The sequence below is a fragment of the Aythya marila genome (genome assembly GCF_965140915.1).
Source record: "Aythya marila genome assembly, chromosome: 8".
In the NCBI taxonomy this organism is placed as follows: Eukaryota; Metazoa; Chordata; class Aves; order Anseriformes; family Anatidae; genus Aythya; species Aythya marila.
The window spans coordinates 1,140,585-1,163,512 of record NC_139049.1 but is presented as its reverse complement, the minus strand read 5'-3'; the positions used below and the strand labels follow the sequence as shown (position 1 = coordinate 1,163,512).

Below are 22,928 nucleotides of genomic sequence, written 5' to 3'. Positions count from 1 at the left end.
ACAGGATTTGTGTAGCCATACATGGTATTAATTTAATTTAAAATGCTGTTGTTCTCCTAGGTGCCTTCAGTGTTTAGGGACATTCTCTTCCCAGCAAGTGTCTGTTAAATGAGATGCTAAATCAAATAAATGGGAGAAAGCTGTTTTTTTTTTTTTGTTTTATTATTATTATTATTATTATTATTATTATTATTATTATTATTATTATTATTATTATTATTATTATTTCCATAGTATTGTACATTCTGTTTGCAGCACTTAAGAAAATTTCAGGTGTACCCTGCTAAACGCAAACATTCTTTTACATGTCATCGGTTCAGAAGAACATGCTGCTGCTTCATCATCAAATAGTTCTGAGGCAAACTCTATAGGTGGTTTTTTTTTTTTTTTTGTATTTATATTTGTTTCTTTGTATTTTACCAATTAGTAGGACTAGTTATAGAGATGCTAAGAAAATACATCGTCTTTGTAAAAAAAATGTTTTTGTTTGTTTGGTTGGTTGGTGGTCATAACCAAAATAAGGTGTTGCACAGTAGCCAGAATAGAATACAAAGTCCAGCATGAGTTTGATGTAATTTTTTTTTTTTTTTTTTACTTCTTGCGAAATCACAATGCCTTGATTACTAGATAACCCATGCCAGAGGTGCCATGGTATGAAAATTTCTTTAATTTTCTACCTTAAGATCCAATCTAGTAATTGACCTTGAAATTGAACTTGGCTAGATATTGGACAGCTATGGAAATATTTTAGGATCTCATCAGACCTGGTGGTGTCAAGAGGCCACTAAGAAGGTTCTGGGGATCCTTTTGCACCTGCATTGGAAGCCTTGGCTGCATATTATTTCTGCATTGCTTTTACCTTTTGGAGGGCAAAGAACATGTAAACTCTAGGTATGGCAAATGCATAAGATAAGAAGGATACTGAATATTCTCAGAATATTGATGCACTATTTATTTTCTTATCCCCGTAATATTTTGCTTTTAAATAAACCCTTTAACACTTTGAGTCCAATTTCAAAAGCCATTGAATCTGATCTCAAAAGAGAGAGGACTACAATCTCAGTAGGATTTAGAAATTCATGTACACCTTATTGTCAGTATTATATAGAAAATCTTGTTGCTGGTCTGCAGATGCTTCTTTAAATACTTCTAATTATATGCCCTCCTCTTTCCTAATTATCATTTACAACTAGGAAAAATACTGTATGCTTAAAATGTGCCACCATTTCTTCACTTAGCCTTGCTTAGTACCAAGAATAACCTTGTCTTTGCTGTACTAGATACACAGATGCATTTAGATTTGCTCCCAGCATTTTCTCAGGATTCTTCCTATCAGTTTCTCTTCATCTTTCCAAGTCCATGCTAATTTTTGCTGTCTTTCTTGGTTTCTTTCCAATTCATTAATATCCTTGTCATATCACAGTGTCTAGAACTTAACAGAAGTCCAGCTGTGGCCTCACGACAAGTTGAACATGTGTTGTAGCACTCTTGTTTCTGCTTGGAGTTTCTTCCAATCACAAACTATCATGGTAGCAGATTCACATTCAGGTTATAAACAGGTCAAATCATGTTATTAAACTTTAAAGAAATCTGTGTACTCAGTTCTTACCTGAAGCTTTGAGAGAAAGGAGGCTGTAGCGAGGTGGGGTTGGTCTATTCTCCCATGTGCCTGGTGACAGGTCAAGGGAGAATGGGCTTAAGTTGCACCAGGGGAGGTTTAGGTTGGATGTTAGGAAGAACTTCTTTACTGAAAGGGTTGTTAGACATTGGAATGGGCTGCCCAGGGAAGTGGTGAAGTCACCATCCCTGGAGGTCTTTAAAAGATGCTTAGATGTAGAGCTTAGGGATATGGTTTAGTGGAGGACTTGTTAGTGCTAGGTCAGAGGTTGGACTCCGTGATCTTGGAGGTCTCTTCCAACCTAGATGATTCTGTGATTCTGTAATCTTAGAACCAATGAAGAGATAAGGAGAAAGTTCAGTGGCAGCTATGGCTCACTTCTAGTGTTTCCCTGCTGTTTTCCAACCAGCCTACCTTTACCCTCTTCCTTCTCCTTCCTCCCCCCCTCACCTTTTTATTCATTTCCTTCCCCATTGATATCCCATTGCATTTAATATTTTACTTGAGGTTTTCATCCTTATGTAGAATACTGCAAAAAAGTACTTTGTAGGCATGTGCTTTTTCAAACATTTTTCTTTTCACTTTATTACCTGCCTCACACCCCAACCACTGATGTTTTAAGTATCTGAGAAAAGAATAACAATATATTCTTCTAGCTTGTTATTGAATATACTGAGCTTAGAATTGTTTCTTACAGAAGTTTATTTACTCTTAGTAATGGTAAAAACACCATCGGCAATGATGTTCCTGCTGTATTAAACTTAGGCAGTGGTTAATTATTCTAGTGCCTGCTGCAAGGAGCTGCTCAGTGCAGTGACTAGCAGGAAAGCTTAAAAAGCTGAAGTGATTTAGAAAGTTCATAATGGATAGTTGACATATTTTTGGTTGTTGTCAGCTAGTGCTCTCATAAGACCATAGACAGCATGAGTGAACGTAGGAGGAAACAATACATCTGCAGACACTGGCAGACAGTGTTGCTTGCCAAATTTGGCCACAGTTCCTTTAGATAAATAATTTCTCAGTGATGTGCTTGTTGAAATTATATAAACAGCAAAAGTTACTAAGACTGAGGCCCCAGGGTTTTGTGGGTTTCAAGATTTTCTGCAATCAATATTCTGACATCTGCAAATATTTTTCTCTAACAGCTGATGCCAGGAACAGAGCAATATTACCATCACTTTGTATGTATTAAAGATTTTGAATATATTGAAAGAATTGCTCTTCAGCCACAGCACTGGTCATGACCTTTGCACTAACATTACAAACACCTTCTATGAGAAGGCTTGCACAGAAGTTATCAAAGCAGTAATCTTTTCACAGAATGGCTTGTAACCTTTTATAGCAACAGCTCCACTAGCATTTCAAGAAATATAAGTGGGAAAACATTGTATTAAATTTCAGTCTCCGTAAGTATCATGCATTTTTAAAGCACCTCTGCTGAGCATAATGGAACTTACTTTGTACAATGAATACTTGGGGTTAGAGGTTAGTTTTTCCTCCTTAAGACTAGACAATAGCTAGTTTCTAACTTTGTATAAGACTTCCTTGATAATTAAGATACCTCCACTATGACAGCTATATACACTAGGGCTATCTGAAAAGTGTTTTACATTACTGAGGGATTTATACCGGAAACAAATCTGCATAATTCTTCCTGAGCAGGAATGTCCCACAGGAAAACTTTACTCGACTAATCTTATTTTTATAGAAGCATCTCTAGACACTGTTCTGAAGTTATAAAAACAAATCCTTTATTTAAGATATTCTGTGAAGATCAGTTTCCATAACAGAAATCACTTTTACATGTCACACAAGACATTCTGTAGGCCATAGTTGTTGCATATTGACAGCTACCCATGGCACAGAGGAAATATGTGCTGTGCAAAATGAGTAACTGCATTTTTCACTATTACCTAAGTAGGAATGAACAGATGGGGGGGAGAAAATGTACTTTAAAAACAGTTATGCATTTCTTTTGATGATAAAACCTCTAGTACCTGGCCCTTCCTCTAGCAACACTCCCAAAGTAAAACTGTTGTCTGAAAATAGTGTGAACAAAATTAATGGAGTTTGTTCCATTTTCAGTCTCCCATGTAGTACTCAGGAACAAAGCAGAGATATGAAATTATGGAAAAAAAAAAAAAAAACAAAACTCTCAAGCACTTTTCCTCTCAGTCCTGCCTTAACACAGATTTGTATATTTTGAGAGAGAATCTTGAGAATTAAGCTTGGAGCACAAGAAACTCTTCTTTTTAGTCAAAGAAAATTTTCTTAGAGAACAGGTATACACAGTAATAACACGTCAAAAGTGTCATAGGATAAGACCACGCTAGTGATGTTTATGTAATATTTACATCTGCAAGTATTTCTTAATGTAAACTTACATTTGCAGTCCAGCTGCACAAGACAATTTCAGTAGTGCTGTGCACAATGTCATGGTATTTCACTGAGTGTAAACATTAAGGGCAACAGGATAAAACTGCTTCAGAACCTCATGTTCACATAAAATGTATCAAAGCAATAACAGTGTATGTTCTCATAGACTTATGCCTTTAAAAAAGGGATGCAGCAAAGCCTCTTTTGCAGTTATTCTTGTTGCAGGGTTTAAGTCTAGTAGCTTATCAAGTAAGTCATATGCTTCATCAGGAACCCGATCCCATCCTTTCATGTCTGTTGCCTTAATTTCAGAAGCACCATCACCTTCCTGACAACCCTTTAAGTATTGAATTTCTTTTCCAAGTGTCTCAGGGGCACACTGTTTGTCTATTTCAACTGGCAAAGCTGGGTCATTTACAGACTTGATGGGTACATCAGGCTGGGATCTGCTACAGCTGCTATTTGTTCCTCTCAGCTTCTCACAAAGGGCTCTTAAGTTTTGTGCTGGGACAACTTGGGTACACAGAATGGATTTACCTAGGGAAAAAAAAAAGATTTGTTCAGAAAATGACATTTTATTATACTTGCTCTGCAACTATAGCTTCTAAGTTTGTTTCAGAGAATATTTCAGATCTTGAAGTAACAGACATTAGTTCAAAAACAAACAAAAAAACCACACAGAAGATCCACCCACCCACCCACCTATGTTTTACAGTGATGGCCCCAGCAAGCCAGAAGTACAGTCTCAGTTCTGCTCAGAACAAACCTATTTGTTTGTTCATGAAGTTACGCACTGACAAATAGTCACCCAGTCCACACAGCATCTTTTTCCATTTCACTGTCAACTAACTTTACAGAACTGAAAATTAAAAACCCAATTCAGTTTATTACTTACATTACCGATTTACAGACCTGTGTCTGGAGAATGAAAATTGATACTGCCACTTACACTTCCAGGTATCAAGTGCTTTAACGTGTGGCTTGCAGACTATTAGGGGAATGGTTATTTCACGTTTTGTGCTTTTTTCCCCCCTCTGAACAGGCCCTCTCTTTTTTTTTTTTTATTTGTTGTTGTTCTTTTTTGTTTTTGTTTTTTACTGGTCCTTTTTAAGGAGATAATAAAGCAAGTTTTACAACATCTAAATATTAAATCCTATTGACTTAAGGCTGTAAGGCAGATTTTGCAGGAGTAGAAACATTGCCTCAAAAATTCTAACCAAATCCTGGTAAAAAGCATTCAATTGGCATAATTTTACCTCGAGTGGTCCTGACTTACTGAAAAGTTGTGGACAGGTAGGGAAGTCTATGGCATGAGGTACCCGACATACAAATTATAAAAGATAGAAAAATACAAAATTTTCTTAAAACTGCGCATGTACAGATTAGTAGTGTTAGAGCATTTTACATGCAAAAAGTGTGATTTACTACTAAAGTGACTCCCAGAACTTACAAATATATTTATAATTTAAAACTCACAACTTGACTGTAAGTCACTGTATGAAATAGCAGACCAAGCATATATTTTCCCCTTTTCCCCATAATTAAGATTTGCATACCGAAAGTTTTAGCAGCCTGAATGGTTTCCCTGGATCCACGAACTGTCATGATTTGTGCCAAAGCAGTTAAATCATCACTTGCTTTGTAAAATGGATACCGTCCACTGAGCAGAGAAAGGAATACAATTCCTGCAGACCACATGTCAATTGCTGCAATTAAAAGGAAACTCAGTAACAAGTAAACTTACAATTTCATCACAAACAAACTCCCAACTTTCTTCAAAAAGAAATTATGACCAGAAATGTTATCAGAAAAAGTAATGTTCTGAATTACTGACATAAATCACATAGATAACATGTCAGCAAACGGTGTAAATTGCTATAATTATATACAAAAGTTTCCTGCTTTCATATAGAGGAGTGTTTTAGTTTTTCCATAGAATTTCTCACATGAGTAATTTTATTAGTTTGCAAAACTTAAATAAAGTACCAAAACAACATTCAAGTTATTTTACTCAGGGAGCTGAAAAGGGGAAAAATGGCTAGTTTCAACACTTATTTAAGTTTGCTTCAGATTAAGAAAGCATTATATAAAGACCATGAATAAAACGCAATTCAGAAATGAACACGAATCTTAATTTTCAGGGACTCAAGGTGCCAATTAGGCAGTACTAAAAAATTCATCCTACTACAGTTTGCCGCTCTCTAATATGAAATCACTTGACATGATAGCCAGTTTAAGAACTGTAATAGTTAGAAATTATTCATCACTTTCATTGTGTTATAAAGAGTACACAGAGTACTCTGAAGAAAGACGCCAAAGCATGATGGAAACTTTAATACTGAAAGTTATGAGAATACCTGTCTGCCATAATTTTTTGGCTCGATAAATTGAAAATTTTGAGAGATGGCAAGGAAAGTGAAGGAGAGAGTGTTTGAAGAATTCTCAAACTCTAGAGAGAAAAATTAACAGTTGGGAAATAAAGCCATAGTTATTGTACTTATCTTCCAGAAATAGGTCATAAATTTTCTGTAATTAATTTTGACATTTTAGCTAGAAACACCATCAGCACAGGATTCTGAAACTACTAAGTTGACTTCAGTTGCAAAACCAGGTTTTAAGTCTTTTTAAAAATAAAACCCCAAATTAATTATGGGTACAATTTAGAGTGCAAAAATTTTCATCTTATCTTGTGAATAAGTTTTAGTATTACTGTATCAATGTTGACCACACTATCTGCTTGAGGTGTTACCCTGTGTAGGAAAGACAATTATTAAGGTCAAGGCCTTTAAAGATGTCTTCCTAACTCTTGCTGAAATTAACTGACATTATATACTTGAACAACTAGTAAATCCAAGCCCTACAATCCTGGTAGGGCTGGGATGACCAGCAGACTGTAAGATCTTGTGCACCTCAACATCATGAGTCCTTCCTGTGCATTTGTCTAGTGGTTAGTATCTAACTACTGAGGCACATGGACTTGAAGGGGAGCAGAGGGACAAACCAAGTTAAAATGTAACTGGACATGTTTAGGACCAAATTGGGAGTTTGGGCTGTATTCCCTGTGCTGTAAACCTAGGTCAGTTACTTAAGGTAGCTCTGGACAGAGTCAGCTGGATCCAGCTGGTAACTCGGTCACAGTGCAGAGACCAAAACTAGTAGCAAGACTGGCAGGAATACAAGGAGCTGACTACAGCAGTCCAAGATGGAAAGAACAGTCAGAGAAGGAAATTTGTTACTTCAAGTATACCATTATCTCATAAATATTAGTATAAGCCTACCCAGTTCTAATTAAGCACTTTGTTGACATATTACAACAGCTCTGTGCCACTGGCTCAGTACCTTTAGGGCTGTGTCACAACCCAGCGTTTCCAGATTTACCATATTTTCTGTAATCCTGCTCTCCATTACCCTAGAGAACAGAAAACTGTCTGAAAGCTTATTTAAGACTATCCTGTGTCCAAAATTTCCTAGGTATGTCTTCCTTCTGCCTAAATTCTGTCTAGACAGATTTAGGGATTGTCTAAACTTGTCCTGGATTTCTGGATGTTTTCTAGTCCATGAAGCTGGCTGTTACAGCACAGACACAGTAACTCCAAACAGACTGCCATTTTTGAATACAGGTTCTGAGAACAATTGTATTTATCCCCTTTTTTTGTTAGTCAAAACTCCTGGTCATACACCAGATATTTATAATAGGTAACTTTGCTTTTATTGGTCCTCCATTCTGCAGGCATGCATAACCTCTCCCATCCTACTTTCACCACCCGATGCATTAACCATCCTGCTGTTCTGCTCCAATGTTTACCAGGTTACTGAAAGTTTTGAATTTGATAAGTTTTAACCCTGAGTAATTAAAAATCTTAGTAAGAAAAAAATCACAAAACTTCAAAACTTACAGATCAGCTATTTAAAGCACTGGCAAAGAGGAAAAATCTGGTTAAAAGTACTGATTAACCAATACTTTCTAGAATACATTTGCAATCATACTATTCCTTATGTCTGCTATGACAGCAAATGTGACAACCTGTCTAGAAAAGTCTAAAGTTACCCTGCCAAGATTTATTCAAGATTTTTTTTGAATAAATAAGCCAATAAACCAAGAAACTTGATAAAACTTACGCTTTGTTTTCTTTTAAAATGTGTGCTATCGACCTCCTGCATATGGTAGTACTCCTCAAATGAATGAAGACATATTCACGTTTCAAACACAATGAAAATACTCCTAACTTGTTCTTACTCTGAGTAATAAACTTTTAATTAAAATAAGGAAATGCTTGCTAAATATTAGAACGGATGATAAACTGAATTTCCTATGTAAAAAGAAAGCCTCACATTAAAAAAGACAATGTAATGTGCATAAGTGAGAAAGACTGAAAGGTGAAAATAGGCATTAGTTTCTCTCTGTTGTGTATTACCTGTTGTCTGAGTGGGGCACTTTGTTAATACTTCTGGTGCTCTGAATCCAGGTGTTCCTGCTCTGGGAGCAACTTGCTGACACCTTGTAATAAGGGACAAATACATTTAGAATACAAAAGTTGAGAAATTAGTTCTAACTGTAATAATGTTTAATATTTTTAGAATATTTTTAGAATTTTTCTGTGAGATGTGTAACCCTGACTTCTTGATTCAATTTTTAGAGCTTTGATGCATCTTATAGTTATCTAGCATATGATTATTACTCCATATAATAGCTTAATTATAATTACTTGTTATGTTTTTATTATATTATCTAGCATAAGGTAGCATCACAGAAATACTTACTGCATACTCCCGTCACAATGACTATTTTTAGTTTCATTCAGTGGTAACATAATTTCTGCTAAAGGTTTGTTTTCACAGGGAACTTTAAAGCTAAGACTAATTAAGGGTTAAAAATGCATTGGAGTTTTGGGTGTGGACATTCTGGCTCTGTGTTAATCCACAGCAAACTAAGGTTCACTATTTCTGAGTGTTGTCAATAATTTACTTTTTGTTAGGTTAACTAAAAGCTGTGTGATTATTACTAAGATCTTTCCAGAGCTTTCTTGCATGTCATATGAAGTGCCTTCCTTCTATGGGCCACTTTTCTTTTTAGTTTGACAAATTCCTCATGTTTAATTTCTGAAATGAATGCTATCGCCATATTTTGACAGTCTGAGAAAAGCGGAACCACAGTTTCATGACTATGCCTACCAAGCAAAATTCGCTGCATGAAGCCATGTTCCCCAGTGTTGGGATAAAAAGTAATGATAGATAATAACCGAAATCAGTTGCAGAGGAATGGATTTGAATGGAGCTATTCAGATTCTCTAACCTGTCTACTATTAAAATGTAAACATATTTTAAATTAAATACAGAACAATCGTCTTTCCTTTTTATTCTACATTTTGTGATTTCCAGAATGCAAACAGCTTGAGAAATCTTTTTAACATAAAGTCCTCAGAAGGCAGGAGTCTGATCACTGAATTTTAATGCAGTTGGCATAATTTAGGCCTATAAGATAACTACTAAATGATGGATTGATGTATTGTCTACTCTAAACCTTGTAATTAATTCAAGTGATGTTCTACAACACAGGTAGGCAGATAATTAAATACAACAGCAACAGAAAATCATTAACAATGAACCTCTCTTGTGGTGCAGATGGCAGTGAAACAATTACTCCATGAATTCCAGAAACTATTCTTTTTTTAAAAGACCATGTTTAGTGTTTTAAGGGTTGCACAGATCAAATGCTATCTTTCACCTACTAAATCAGCTGTCTAGTAAATCTAAGTTTCTGACCTTGTTTGACAGCGCAGTAAGCAATTTTAAAACATTACTGAAGCAAATTACCTTGAAAGGCAAACACTGCAAACTCTATCCGTTGCATAACAGTCACAGGTCAGGTTTGAAGGACAACCACTGGCAGCTTTCCTGCCTACCCCATTGCTCACTGTCCTGGTAGAAATAATCTTCTTCTTTGTTACTAACTTCCTAGATGAAACATCGATCACCTTTGATTGTTTCACGAGCTGCAATACAGATATTTTTGTGACAGTGAAGTATTTAACAAGTTTCCCTTTTCACATAGATACATCAGTCCCTGAACAACTGAAGAGGCTCTCATCAGCAAAGAGCTACAGAAGAGCAGAAGATAGCAACTCTTTCTACCAATACTATAACATCTATAAAACAGATCCTAGAGCTTTTTAAGTATCCTAATCTCTCCTTCTTCCCTTTTGGAATACATTTTTCAATGGTTACAAAAATCAATATCCATTAGATATTCTAAAGATACAAGTTTTTTTCAAGTTAGTACTTTTCAAGCATTCTTTTAATTCAATATGAGAATAAAAATGCATGAAATAGTAACAGTGGCACTAACTCTAATTCTACAGTAAGATGATCACTGTTAGAACCCTCTAATTTACTTGGGGTTTTTCCCCATATCACATTAAATCCTAATTATAAAAAATACATAAAAATATTTATTACTTCAATTGCAAAATAAAAAAGGAAGACTAAGTATATCTTAGTTGCATAGATACACATATAGAAAAGATATTAATTAGCATTACAGAGACAGCTACGTAACTAGCTCTTTAAGAGTTTCAAAAAGGACTGAAACAAATGAAAATTCTTCAAGCCTTCCAGTAAAGACACGCTTAATATTCTGTTCAAAACTTTTAGTTCCACAGGGTCCTGTAGTAGTGTCCAGTCTTACAGAACAACCAGTTCTATAATTTCTCAAATACGTAACAGATTGCTCTTACTGATGAGTCATATTCTTACTTTTGTATTTGAGTTCTCCTGGTATGTGAAACTATAGACATTGAAATTCCTCTCTCCAAAGACAGAGCGCTGGACAGAATGGTGCACATATTCCTCCTACAATACCAACAAAAAGGGCAATAAGGATCCTATCTAATACACAGTCAGCTGGATACTGACAGTTCAAAAAAAAAGTGTGAAGTGACATACAACAAGAACAGCTGCATGGCAAGTCATTTTCAGGCATCACTTTACTGTGGATGAAGAAAACATCGTCTAGACAGACCAGCAAACATGCTTACAAAATGAATCACACCTTAAGTGCCCCAAGACAATTTGAAACATAATCTGTATTGCATTTGTTATGCAACTAAGCATACATGAATAATTATTGTTTTGGGGAGGAGCTCCATGGTACATGGGATTTAAAAAAAAAAAAAAAAAAAAGATCTAGGGCTTTCTAGAGCAACCCATGCTAGAGTTTTATGCAGCCTTCAACATGCATTATATCTACCAGCTACAGAATGTTGCCAGTGGTTATATAAAACTCACTACTTCAATGTAAAAATCTGTGATTCTGTGCATCAGATTATGACCCTACAAGATAAGTATGCACAGCTTTTGTTCAAGTATAACATCTCCCCCTGTTGGACGAAGCAATATATTAAACATGCAACAATATTAATGAAAAGGACTGAGAACCTTTCCTCCTCTTCCTTGTTTTATCTGTATTTTTGAAAGTGAGCTGGACCGTTTATCAGACACTTTTGAGGCTGACTGTTGAGCTATCTGTTTAGGTGCTGTGACGCCAACAGAAACCCCATTTCCCAGGGCTGTGTTGGGATTACTTTGTGAGCAACTTCCCTGCTGATCTTCAGACTGGGCAGTTTTGAGAAGTTCAATTTTTGTATCAGGGGTTCCTTGTGCTAAGCCAAAATCTACCAAGGCATACCTAAAAGACAAAAATTTAGAATTACAAGTTAAAAAGTATCAATCAGTTCTATTTACTATTCATTAATTGTTTATCTGTGTTTTCCTCAATATGTTGCTTATCTGTCATGTTGTCAGCATCACAATGCTATTCTCCTCCTTTTGTCCTATCTGTCCTGCCGTATTTGTCTCCCACTGTTTTTACCCCATACCTATCTATCTTTATTTTTTTTGTGTTCTGTAAGCTTTTCAAGTGTATAAATTTCTCCACTGGTGCTTTAAAAATGATTCCCAGCAACTCCTTTCTGGGTTCTTCTGGTTCTATGGATTTGAACTACCTCAGAAACAGTCAAGTAAAAATGAATCAATACTTGCAGGACTCCCCTGGACAGAGGCACAAATGCAGCAGTGAAGACAGATGAGACAATAACAATGCTGAGAGTTTTGCCAAGCACTGCTACTGGAATTTACTTCACTCTTCAATCAGGTAGGACTACATTAGGACTACATTTCAGATTTGTCATTAGAATAATCATTTTTGGTAAAACAATTACTGAAACAGTCCAGCTGTCCCTGGGTCTCAGACAAACTCAATTCCACAGCCTCCACATCTTAAGTAGAGATTAAGGTTAAACAAAGTTGGAAAAACAAAATGGTGTAGGAATACATTTTGAGAGACAAAAATAAATATTTTCAAATTTCAAAATTTGGGACTTGGCAAAATATAATCACGTTTCTCCAACAAACTTTAATTGCACATACTCACCAGTGCAGCCATAGGACTGCTAGCACTGACACAGGACTTTAATCTAGCTCTTCCAGTTCTTCACAAAAAAAGCATTATCTTGCTTTTAACAGTTGTTAGATATTGTAACTTGCAGAGGATAAAAAAAAAAAAGCAATTGTGCTAGTTCTAAAAATTAATTCAATTTAAGATAAAAATCCAAATCTAACAGTCTCATCTGTATCAGATTTACACCGTCCATGAGAAAAAAGTTACAAACATTACTCTGTGCACTCCAAGTCACCATTAGCTTTATTCAGACAACTAATGATTTATTCTCTTCATTCTTATTCAAAAAATGCAGCACTTCTACTCAATAGTAAAATTTTTATTTTTTCAGGTACTTGTCACTCTATAAGGCAGATACTACATTAAATATTAAAAAAAATCTTTCCATACTCAAATCCCTGAGCACAGAAATGAGTTTTACGAATGAAAAAAATAGCTTTTTTAGCTTTATTACTTAAGCACATGTTATGCAGCTGAAAGGAAAAAAAAAAAAAAAAAAGCCTGATTTACTCTGTTCTGCCAAGGCACACATCCCCAAATGAGATCACGATATGGTCATCTGGACACACTTACTCTTTTAGCCGCCTGTTGTAGAGGAAGTTACTGGGTTTGACATCACGATGAACAATACCAAAGTGATGAATGCGCCTCAATGCTTTAAACAGATTAAACATGTATTCTCTCACTTCTTCAAAGGAAAGAGTATTCAAAATGTCCTGAAAGATTATTTGGATACTGTAATTATGCAACTACTTTCAACTAAGAGGTTCTACTATAAATAAAAAATCTGGGACTCACCAAGAAGGATTCGTGTTCCAGATAGGGCATAACAATAACCACATGATCATTTTTCCTAAAGCAATATTTAACTCCCATAACGTTATCTTGTCCCCTAAAAGAGAGGTAATGTCACTGAATAAAGACCAGAAGAGTAATGTTGATATTTATTATAAAATTCAGTCAGGCTTTATTTTAATATATAGCTTATACTTTGACAGCAGTCTTACCAGCAGCGAGTAACTACGCTGTTCTCATGTAATTATTATGTTCCATGTAAGTTTTGCAATTTGCAAATGACGGCTCCACAGGTTTTGGGGCCATGGTTTGTAGTTACTGCTGTGTTTAAAGTTAACCTAACCTTCATGATACCAGCTTCCTTCTGAAGGTGTGCTATTATTCAGCACTCTGGCAACAAGCATTCATTCCTAAAAATGTATTTTCTGATGAAGAGGTTATTTTTTCCAAGCATTTCAGAACTGGAATATTTGTTATCACATACATACATTATAGAATCAGATGGAAAATATAGCACCATCTGCAAACTGAGACTAGCAGGAAAGGACATTCATAAGACTCCCTTTCTTATTTGCTCTTGCTATAAAGATCATACATTTCTGTGGTTAAAAACAAAAACAAACAAACAAAAAACACAGAAGAAATGAAGTGCCAAAAGTTTAAATAAATAAATGCAGAACAGCAAGACAATATTTAGTACTTTAATCATGACAATCACACATTTTTTTTGTTTATGTACCCTGCTACTGTGAGGCACTGAAGTTCAGCAGCAATTCGCAGAGGGTGACTGGTTGGAATCAAGTGCTTCAGAGCCATTTTTTCTTCACATCCTGCTTGTAATTTTGCTGTGGCCAAGTAAACAGAACTAAAAGTACCTGTAAAGAAGGGAGAAAAACATTGTCTTCAGCATCTTTAATTAGGTCAATTCACTTTTCACAGAAATAATCCAACTGTTCACAGTCTTACAGTGCACTTGACACTACGTCAAAAGCAGATTCTAGAATAGAGAATATGCAGTTCCTTTTTTCTATTACTGAATTCAGTGATCTTGTATACAAGTTTTTTATGTCAGTAAAAATGCAAATGTAACACTGTCTAACTTGCCTGGGACATAGAGCTCTCTGAATGTAAATTTCCTATCTTTGATTAGATTTCTTGTTTAGGTAGCTCACTTTCATCTGACATCCAGCTCTTCTCTCCCTGCAGTGTAAGTGGGCTATCTAATGCTAATCTGGAAAGCACTGCTTTTGCTTTTTCAAAGCATTTCTGAAATCACTTACACTCCCTTCATTCTGTTAACTTATTTATAAAGTAAGGCAGATTCTCACTTGATGTCTACTTTACTATTTGTTTGCCCCCAGCATGACCACATAGACAGAACAAGATAGATTCACTTGAGAAAGGGACTATTCAGACTGTACAATAAACTCTCCCACATTATAAAGATATCCTAATATACCTCTGAGAAGGTTAACTTATATTTTCAGATCTCATATCATTAAGATAAGTTGAAACATTCTTCCATATAAATAACCAGTTCAATTTACTTTTGATTATATTTTAAGTATTGTGCTTGCATGGTGTTAAATTTAACAGTCTGTAAGTGTATACATACATCAAATGCCAGCAAAAATTCTAAATATTTCTTTCAGTCATAAAAAAGCTAGAGTCCCATAAATTCAGTAGAATTGCTCATAGCAACATGGGTTACCAAGTTGACCTAAGACCTTAGTTTTAGTAGTGAGAACTGCTAAAACAAAACAGACTCCTGAACAGAATCTTAAGTCGAAGCTTGTCTTCTCCTAATCCTGCAGATCTGCTGGTGGTATTTTTGGCTCTCAAGAGCATTGTTTGCTCCCAAGAGCAACATTGGAATACTATTCATAACTAGAGATTTTGCTTAATTATACTATCTTATTTATGATAGCCAGAACTTCACATTTTCTTTAAATTTTGGATCAGTGTACTGAATGGAGGCTTCTTTTTTGGAGAGAGAAACTTTTATCCACATAGTTTGCCATCACATGTATTCCATCACAAAACAACTATAATGCAATCCTGTTTTCTCAAAAACATCTTAATTTAAAAGTGTGGAGTGTCATTACACATTTCAGAGATCAAAAAGATAAAGTTTTAAAATGTGCTTAAGTTGGAAACCACTAAGGATCTGTTTATAGTAATACCTAACTTCTATTAAAGAAGTATCTGTTGAGTATCAGGAGTACACAAGTGCTCCAAAATTCCACGCTGAATGTCTTAAAAACAAAACCAAAAAAAGAAAAATTAAAGACCACACTAAAGTAGTTATAATATTCCAGCCTCCTCCTCCCCTTCTGCCCAAAGGATTTCAGTGGAAACAAAACCAGTAGTTAAATATGTCAAAACAATACATATAGATTTCCCATGTTGAAAAGGGAAAGGAAAGAGAATGGATGTTAGGACTTACTTGCTTGAATCTATACCCCCAAATTTTAGTTGTCAAAATGAGAATGCTGGCTTTCTGAAAAGCTTTAACACGCTAGATATTCACGAAGATCTCTTGAAAATGTTCCTAACTAAAACACCTATATATTCAGTAACTTATTAAAATTACTGCATACACCAAAAAGTAAATCAAAAATGTGTCTGGCTTAGATTATATATATTGGCATCTTAGATTTATACCTTTTAAGTTATAAAAACAAAGAATTAAGTTCAAGAAAGTTAAAATAAAACATTTACCTTCTCCAATTTTTTCCTTAATTTTGAACACATTTACAAGCTGTGGCACTGCTTCATAAAGTTTTTCAATATCTTTTTTTATTCCTTCTTCGGAAAGAATGAGGAAAATTAGTTAGGACTATTATTGCTTGATTCAATATCCAGTCTGTATTTCAGATCACAAATCACACTTCAATTCCTAGTATTGTGAATCAACAAACAGAGGAAAAAATAGCAGAGGGGTACTTATCCTTGCTGACATTAATATCCGCATACTTGATCATCTCCTTCTTCACATTCCCTTATATGCTGCAGCATTTTTTTAAAAATTACTTACTTGCCACCTAGCAATTCCTGAGACAGGAAAAGCCTTTTTAATAAGAATTCACATTCCATTTCATTGATAAATGTTTTCATGAGATATGCAATGTTGATTTCACAAAAGACAAAACTATAATAGTAATTTACGTAAACACAGGAGCACATCGATGGGGTGCAAATCAAGGATCAAAAATGTAGGAAAATTATCAAGATTACTAACACATTCTCATAGATTGTTACTCAAAATAGGAACTACCAAAAAACATTTGCTCTGCATTTGAATTTTTGCACTTTGTGCTGCAGTCACTAGATGGCATGACAAGGATATTGTACTGTATTCTTCCAAAAAATTATGTAATTTTCTATTCAAGTCACGAATCCTTGTATTTTAAGTGTTCTCTATAGCCTGGTTAAGAATTCACTTCTTTTGAAGCCAAGTATGAAGTATGTAGAGGCTGTGACTAACTTCTGTAAAGCAGGCATAAAGAATATTTTATTATAAAGAAGTATGCAAAAACTGGCATTTGGAAAGTCAATCAAATGGAGAAAAAAAGAACGTGTATACATTTTGCATCCTAAAAACTAATCATAAATTCAATTTAACAAACACATATATTGTACTGTGTACATAAAAGTATACTGTACTTTACCAGGGCAATAATTCACAAGCAAGGATAATTATTTTCAAACTATCATTATTACACTTGTAAAAAAGCATGAATTAGTAAAACATAGGTGTTTCCTCTCAGGAAGATATTAACCTTAATTAGTTCTGAAACATCCTATACAAACTTCATTCTGAGGCCAGTGGACATCAGACAGAGTTAGAAAATGGTTCTTGACAGTGATGTGTTTCTAACAGCTCTGTCAGAACAACCATTGTTTAGAACTAGATTGCTATGCAAACTGCTTCCAATAAAGCAATTAACAAAAAAAAACAAATTAACAATTTGTTTTCAATGCTTGTACCTGAGTTTGACGGACATGAACTTATTGATGCTGAAACTTCCTGAAGTGATGAAGAAACACATCAGCAACAAAACATAACATTACTAGTCTCTGTTTTAGCACATACCTGAAACCTTGCTGTTCTGCTCATGCTTCCTGCTTACGTCTTCAGCCTGATGAGGGTGCTGTTCATCACAATGAGACTTCAATGCTGTCTCCATCACAACACTAACCTTAAGAAAAAAAAACACAAGACTTTGAGGACTGCTTCTGGACACCTCGGGGAGCAAACATATCTGATACTTCCTTGCCCTGCATTCAGTTTCTGAGATGAGATCTGGGGAGTCTGAGGAGTTCCTCTGTGCTACTTTAAAAAAAACAAAGACTCATCCAACACCCCAGAGAGAAACTAAACCAGTAAACCCACTCTATCCCCAGTAAAAGGAGAAAAGGGAGAAGGGAAGGAAGACAGCACGGTAAGCTTAGACACAAATGATTTTCTTTTATGTCATGTGTTTGCTCATTCACATTAAAACATTATCTTTTCCCTGCAGTTTGCTTTGAAAAGCAAGGAGCTGATCCACACAGAACTAGCTGCATTGCATACTGCAGCACCAACACAGAAACAAAAAACTTGAAACCATTTTTAAGAGGAAAATATCTGCTCAGTATGTGAGATTTCTCTCTCTCTTCTAGGGAAGATAAACAAAAAGCCTAAGTATTTGTTCCCCTCCCTCAATAATAGGACATGCTTATTTGAAATGCTTCTTGCCAAATCTTGTAAACAAAACTGTAAATTATTACAATGTACTAATACTGTGTATACTAATATTGTACAAGTAAAAGAAAGAAAAAGATAACCCTCTTTCATGAAGAAAAGAGAGCACATCAGGGAAAGATAACCAGCAGTCAGTGAGATTAGAACCACCGCCTCGCACAGTTGCACTACAGTTTCTGAAGATGTTCCTTGCTTGTAACTCTGCCAAACCTACAAAGTTCTGGCTGAAGGCAGAAAAGTATTTTGAAAAGCTTCAGATGAAAGGATTTATCAGCTCCAGCTATGGAGCTGTAAATACATTTTGTCCCCAAAGAATTCTGGCTGCCTTCAGTTTGTCATCTGCATGCAGCAGAGTGGAGGCAGGCAACAGCTGCTTTCTATGAGGTAACTTTGCTGGATAGCGTGGCTTGGAAACTGAAGGAAGGAAACCAGAGCTGGTTCTGCAGTATCTTTCACAGGTAGACACTCCCTCTGCTAGTGCTGTGTAGGCAGATGAGCCTGTTCCAAACCTGGAGTGGCATGGCCTCCTTGGCAGGAGCGCAAACAGTCCCGGTGGCCTCTCCTGCAGCCCACTCGCTGCGACCTAGCACCGCACCGGCCTCAACCTGGGCCTCGCGGCTGGCCACGGGCAGCTGCTGCGGCAAGCAGGGGACGGGAGCTCCTTGCTGCATGCGGAACTCCACGGGGACATGAGAGTAAAGGCTCCGTCACGTAGGCTGCCATTTCCGTCAGTTCATGTTAAACACAAGCTACTACCTGCAGAACTAAACATCTAGGACGGTAATATAGATAGATAGATAGATATAGATAATATATTTGGTTATTTAAGGAAAGCAAGTTTTGCGGCTGGATTAAGCCCCGCAGTGCGCTGACGCCGCAGAGCCGTATCGAGTCCGCACAGCCCGAATTTCGCTTTGGGCCGGACAAGGCCGGCAGCCCGGGACAACAGGAGATCGCCCAAAGGAGATCAGCCCGGCCCGCGGCAGCAGCACGGCTCTGGGGGCAGCTCCTGGTGGCACGGCTCGGCTGCAGTGCCCGCAGCCGGGCCACGCAGAGCGCCTTCGGGGCGCAGCCTGACCGGGCGGCACCCCAGGCTACCGGGCGAACCCGGGGCCGGCCGGGCCGCCAGGGGTAGGCGAGGGGCCCCCAGCGCCGCTGCCCGCCGGGGATGGCCGCGGGGGAGGGGGGGGGAGGCACGGAGCGACCGCCCCGTACCGGACTGGGGGGGGGGGGGGGTGTTGGGGGGGTAGAGGGGAGCCGCGCGCGGGACCTCACTCACGCGGCTGCCGCCGGGGTTTTGCCCGCTGCCGCCTTTTGCCGAGTGCCCCTCCGCAGCCAATCCCGGCCCGCAGCGGAAACCGCGGCCTCGGCGAATGGGGCGGCCGCGCGGAGGGAGACGCGCTGCTATTGGGTGGCCGGCGGGAAGAGGCCCGCCCCAGAGGGGAGAGCGGCGGCGCGCGCGGGGCGGCCGTGAGGGGCCATGTGGGGGCCCGAGGGCCCCCCCCCCCAGCCCGGCCGCGGGGCGGGCATAAATTGGCCTGCTCCGTTGTTGAATTGTGTAACAGAAGGGATTGCACAGCGTACAAAATTAAATGTGTCTTTTGGTTTCAGTCCATGCTGTAGCCACTGGCCGTGGAACAAGCAATGAAAAGATCACAGTGTGTCTGGAAAACGCGAAGCAGTGAAGGAAAAGATTCTGTATGCCTTTGTTTCTCTGACAAGGACAAAGATCACAGGCTTTGAATTCTTGTGACTTGTGCCATCCTAAAAGCTTTCCCGTGGAGATACTTTTGTAGAATGGATTTAAGCCTACTCACAGCAGGTGTGTGCTTGTAACCTACACTGCAAGAAAACCATAACTTTAGTGGCTATAAGTTTAAAATCAACAGTTCTTGTGACTACTGAAGGACCAAAAGCAAACAGGAACATTATGGGTCGTGACTCTGCGGTCTGCAGGAGAGGCCCAGCAAGTGCAAAGCAGGATGGTGGGTTAGCCAGTCAGCTGCAGCCCTGCATGCCCTGCATGCCCTGCATGTGGCCAGCACACACACGGTGGGGCAGAGGTGTTTTAAATCTTCCGGGTTTTACTGTCCACTGCCTATCAGTTGCTGGACTTCTGCGCCTCAAATTCTATTGAGTGATGCAAGGAAAAGAGATTGTTCATTGGAATTATGCTTTGCTGTTGTTTAAAGTGGTGGAACATTAGGGAAATCAATGCAGTTGCATGTTTCTAAATAGAATAATTTAGCACTTTTTGTCTTTTATTCATATTTTTGGTCATTATTTCTTTTTATTTTAAGGTGAAAAGCATTTTGTTGTTGTTAAAGAATAGCTTCTCTTCTGCATTTGAATATGCCTAACTTCAGCCCTAGGTAAATAACAACAAAGCCTGAAGTTGCCAAAGTTCCCAAGGCAGCATTGCAACTTGGCCATTACCTTATAATAAGCTGTAGCTAGGTTAGCAAAAACTTTAAAATCAGAAACAGGTTCTACTACTTTTATCAAGTTGTGTAGTCTCCCATTACACCATTTAGAAATAGGGTGATGAAACACGTTGCTGAGCTACTTTGGTGGTTCTGTTGTTTTATTTATTTTTTTCCAGTGGTTATTCTAATTTGCACTTTCTGTTAAGAGCTTTTAACAAAGAAGTTCAGCAGCTGGAGATTTAGCTAAGTTAAGATTGGGACAATCTTTATTCATTTCTGAATACTTCATTGCACTGTGTTGCGTTACTTTTCAAGCTAATATTTGCAGAAAGGTTGGTGATTATGAGTTGCATGTTTAGCTCTGCTGCCTCCTGGCCAGGTCAGAACTCCAGCCTGCCTCCTTGGCCTGCCTGCCTTTGAGTTGTGAGAATGTGAACTACTGAATCATCACCCTTTCTGTAGAGTTTCCATTCTTGGCATTTCTCCATGAATTATGTCAATACTGGCTTTCTCTCCAAGAAATTCCTTTAATTTTCTCTTCTAAATTAGACTCTGCTTAGCTGTGATTTTCTTCCCTGCAATATCTCAATTTCTCTTCGTTACAATGCCTAAAATCCTTTTCATTTATACTTTTTTCACCTATCTGCCTTGATCACTCGTTCTTCTCTATTTCTTCCTTTCCTATTGATCTAAATGCATTGTGGTCTCTCATGCTGTCTTTCCAGTGGTTCTGCTTCTCCATCATGTCAAATTTACATTTATATGTTCTCACAAGCATAACTGCACTTGCAGTATAATCTAATATTGTCTCTTATTTTACTGTCCTACTCTTTTTAGTCTGCCAGAAATGCCAGCCTTGATGTTCACCTTCATTTATCTCTCTAAAAAGGCTTTTTACATTCTTGTTTCTCATCTGTTTACGGAGGAAGATCATTCAAGTTGGCTGTGACTCTCCTCATAAGAGTATCTTCTCAAAATTCACCTTTTTAGCAATGTCTTTCTTCAGGTACATCTTCACAAAGGAGTAATAGATTATTTATACCATTTCCACTATATTTCCTTAATGCTTAATTATCTCTAGCTTATTTTTGTTTTATTCAGAATGAATGTAGAATAGCTTAAGGTGTAGCTTCTGCCTTTGCTAAAGCATGAGAAACATTCCTTTTATGTTGGCTTTGGTAAGTATAAATCCCTTTCCTTCTTTGCTGTTGGGACACAGAAGGCTCCATCTTCTTATTCAACATTGAGCTTCTAGTTCCAAGAATGTACCAAGTTAGAACTTCTCAGAAGGAAAGAGAAGAAATTACATCAACCAAATATGACAAACAAAAAGCAGCATGTCTAACGCTCTGCAAGTCAAACTGCTGAACTGTTTTCTCTTTGTGGCGTTATCTCTAGGTTGAATCTAAAGGATGAGAAGCCAAATGACAAGCCAGGCCTAAGCTGAGCGTTGCTTAAGGCTGACAAGCAATTTGCAAAGCCAACCTCTGAGAGCTCTCCAAGAAAGGATCAAAACATTGCAGCGTGATTGCATCCACTGCTGCCAGAATCTGCAAGTGAATCAAAATTTTTGTGTCTTTTGACAGATCTAATATAGCCTGTGTTGACATTAGAACATAGCTATTAACCTCTTCCTAGGCTTGTTAAACCAGCATAAGTCTCCTTGTGTTTATACTATGCTCCAGCCTTAAAACAAAGACAGGAGAGATCCAGGAGGTATCCAGAAGGATAATTGATGGATGTTTCCAGCACAGATAGAGGTAGGAGATCCTTACATTCCCTGCTACCGAGACCATTTGGTTGTAAATTAGAAACTTAGAATGAGAAATTAGAAACTACTTAGAAATGAAAAAGTACAAGTGATTACTGTCCTGGCAGTATGTGTATATATATATTTATATAAAATTATATTTTAATGTTAGTATGGACTGTTAAATGTGTTATTCAATCTTCATTAGCTTAAATGTCACATGCTTCCCAATTTTTAATTCCTCTTATTGTCAAGAAATATGATTCTATGGCAAATTTTTCTCTCTTTAGCACCAGGTTGAGACAAATCTCTTCATGCTGTTGTGCCCTTTAGGAATACTGTCAAATTCAATCATTCAGGACTCATGAGTCTTGCACTAACATGAAGAGATTGATTTGAAAACCATGGGACTAAAGGTTGTTTTTTTGTTGTTGGTTTTTTTTTTTTTTCCTGTTTTTCATTTTCCATTTCCATACCTTAACCATTTTACTTGAAAGCTGAGATCGCCAGCTTTGCTCTCACATGCAAATGAGTACTTCACAATGCTATGAAGCCCTAGAATAGTGCACTAGGATGTGGCAGTGACTGTCTGTGCCAGTATTTTCTGATCAGTTAGATCTATCTGAAATGTCAAGAATTATTGTGGTGTCAGAAAATGTACTGGAATATAGCAGCCTTTGCAGCCCATTTAGAGTGAGTTAAAAATAGACATAAAAATTACCTCAGGCAAAGATGCAGAGGAATTCTTGACCTTTCATAAA

The 22,928-nt window shown here is 37.3% G+C and overlaps 1 protein-coding gene across 3 annotated transcripts; it reads right to left on the bottom strand.

Moving 5' to 3' along the window:
• Positions 1–3,489: 3,489 nt before the first annotated feature.
• On the bottom strand, positions 3,490–19,331 carry CDC7 (cell division cycle 7). 3 transcript variants are annotated; one of them, XM_082766282.1, is made up of 12 exons: positions 19,271–19,331; positions 17,341–17,446; positions 15,966–16,052; positions 13,984–14,119; positions 13,248–13,341; positions 13,023–13,165; positions 11,429–11,678; positions 10,748–10,843; positions 9,809–9,987; positions 8,410–8,492; positions 5,551–5,700; positions 3,490–4,531 (listed from the first exon to the last, which is right to left on the bottom strand). In XM_082766282.1, the coding sequence occupies exons 2-12, from the start codon at positions 17,432–17,434 to the stop codon at positions 4,155–4,157; spliced, it is 1,689 nt and encodes a 562-aa protein (XP_082622408.1). In that variant the 5' UTR covers positions 17,435–17,446; positions 19,271–19,331; the 3' UTR covers positions 3,490–4,154. The 3 variants fall into 3 exon arrangements, with proteins under 3 accessions (XP_082622408.1, XP_082622406.1, XP_082622407.1); XM_082766280.1 differs by lacking the exon at positions 19,271–19,331 and adding an exon at positions 18,501–18,612; XM_082766281.1 differs by lacking the exon at positions 19,271–19,331 and adding an exon at positions 18,501–18,612 and having other exon boundaries at positions 15,966–16,049.
• Positions 19,332–22,928: the final 3,597 nt, after the last annotated feature.

Excerpts from the sequence above, each read along its gene's own strand:
- CDC7 (XM_082766280.1), bottom strand. Across the intron at positions 16,053-17,340 it reads GCAGAACAGCAAGGTTTCAG|AAGGAATAAAAAAAGATATT; the intron begins GTATGTGCTAAA and ends TTCTTTCCGAAG. Across the intron at positions 5,701-8,409 it reads GTGCCCCACTCAGACAACAG|CAATTGACATGTGGTCTGCA; the intron begins GTAATACACAAC and ends TTTTAATTGCAG.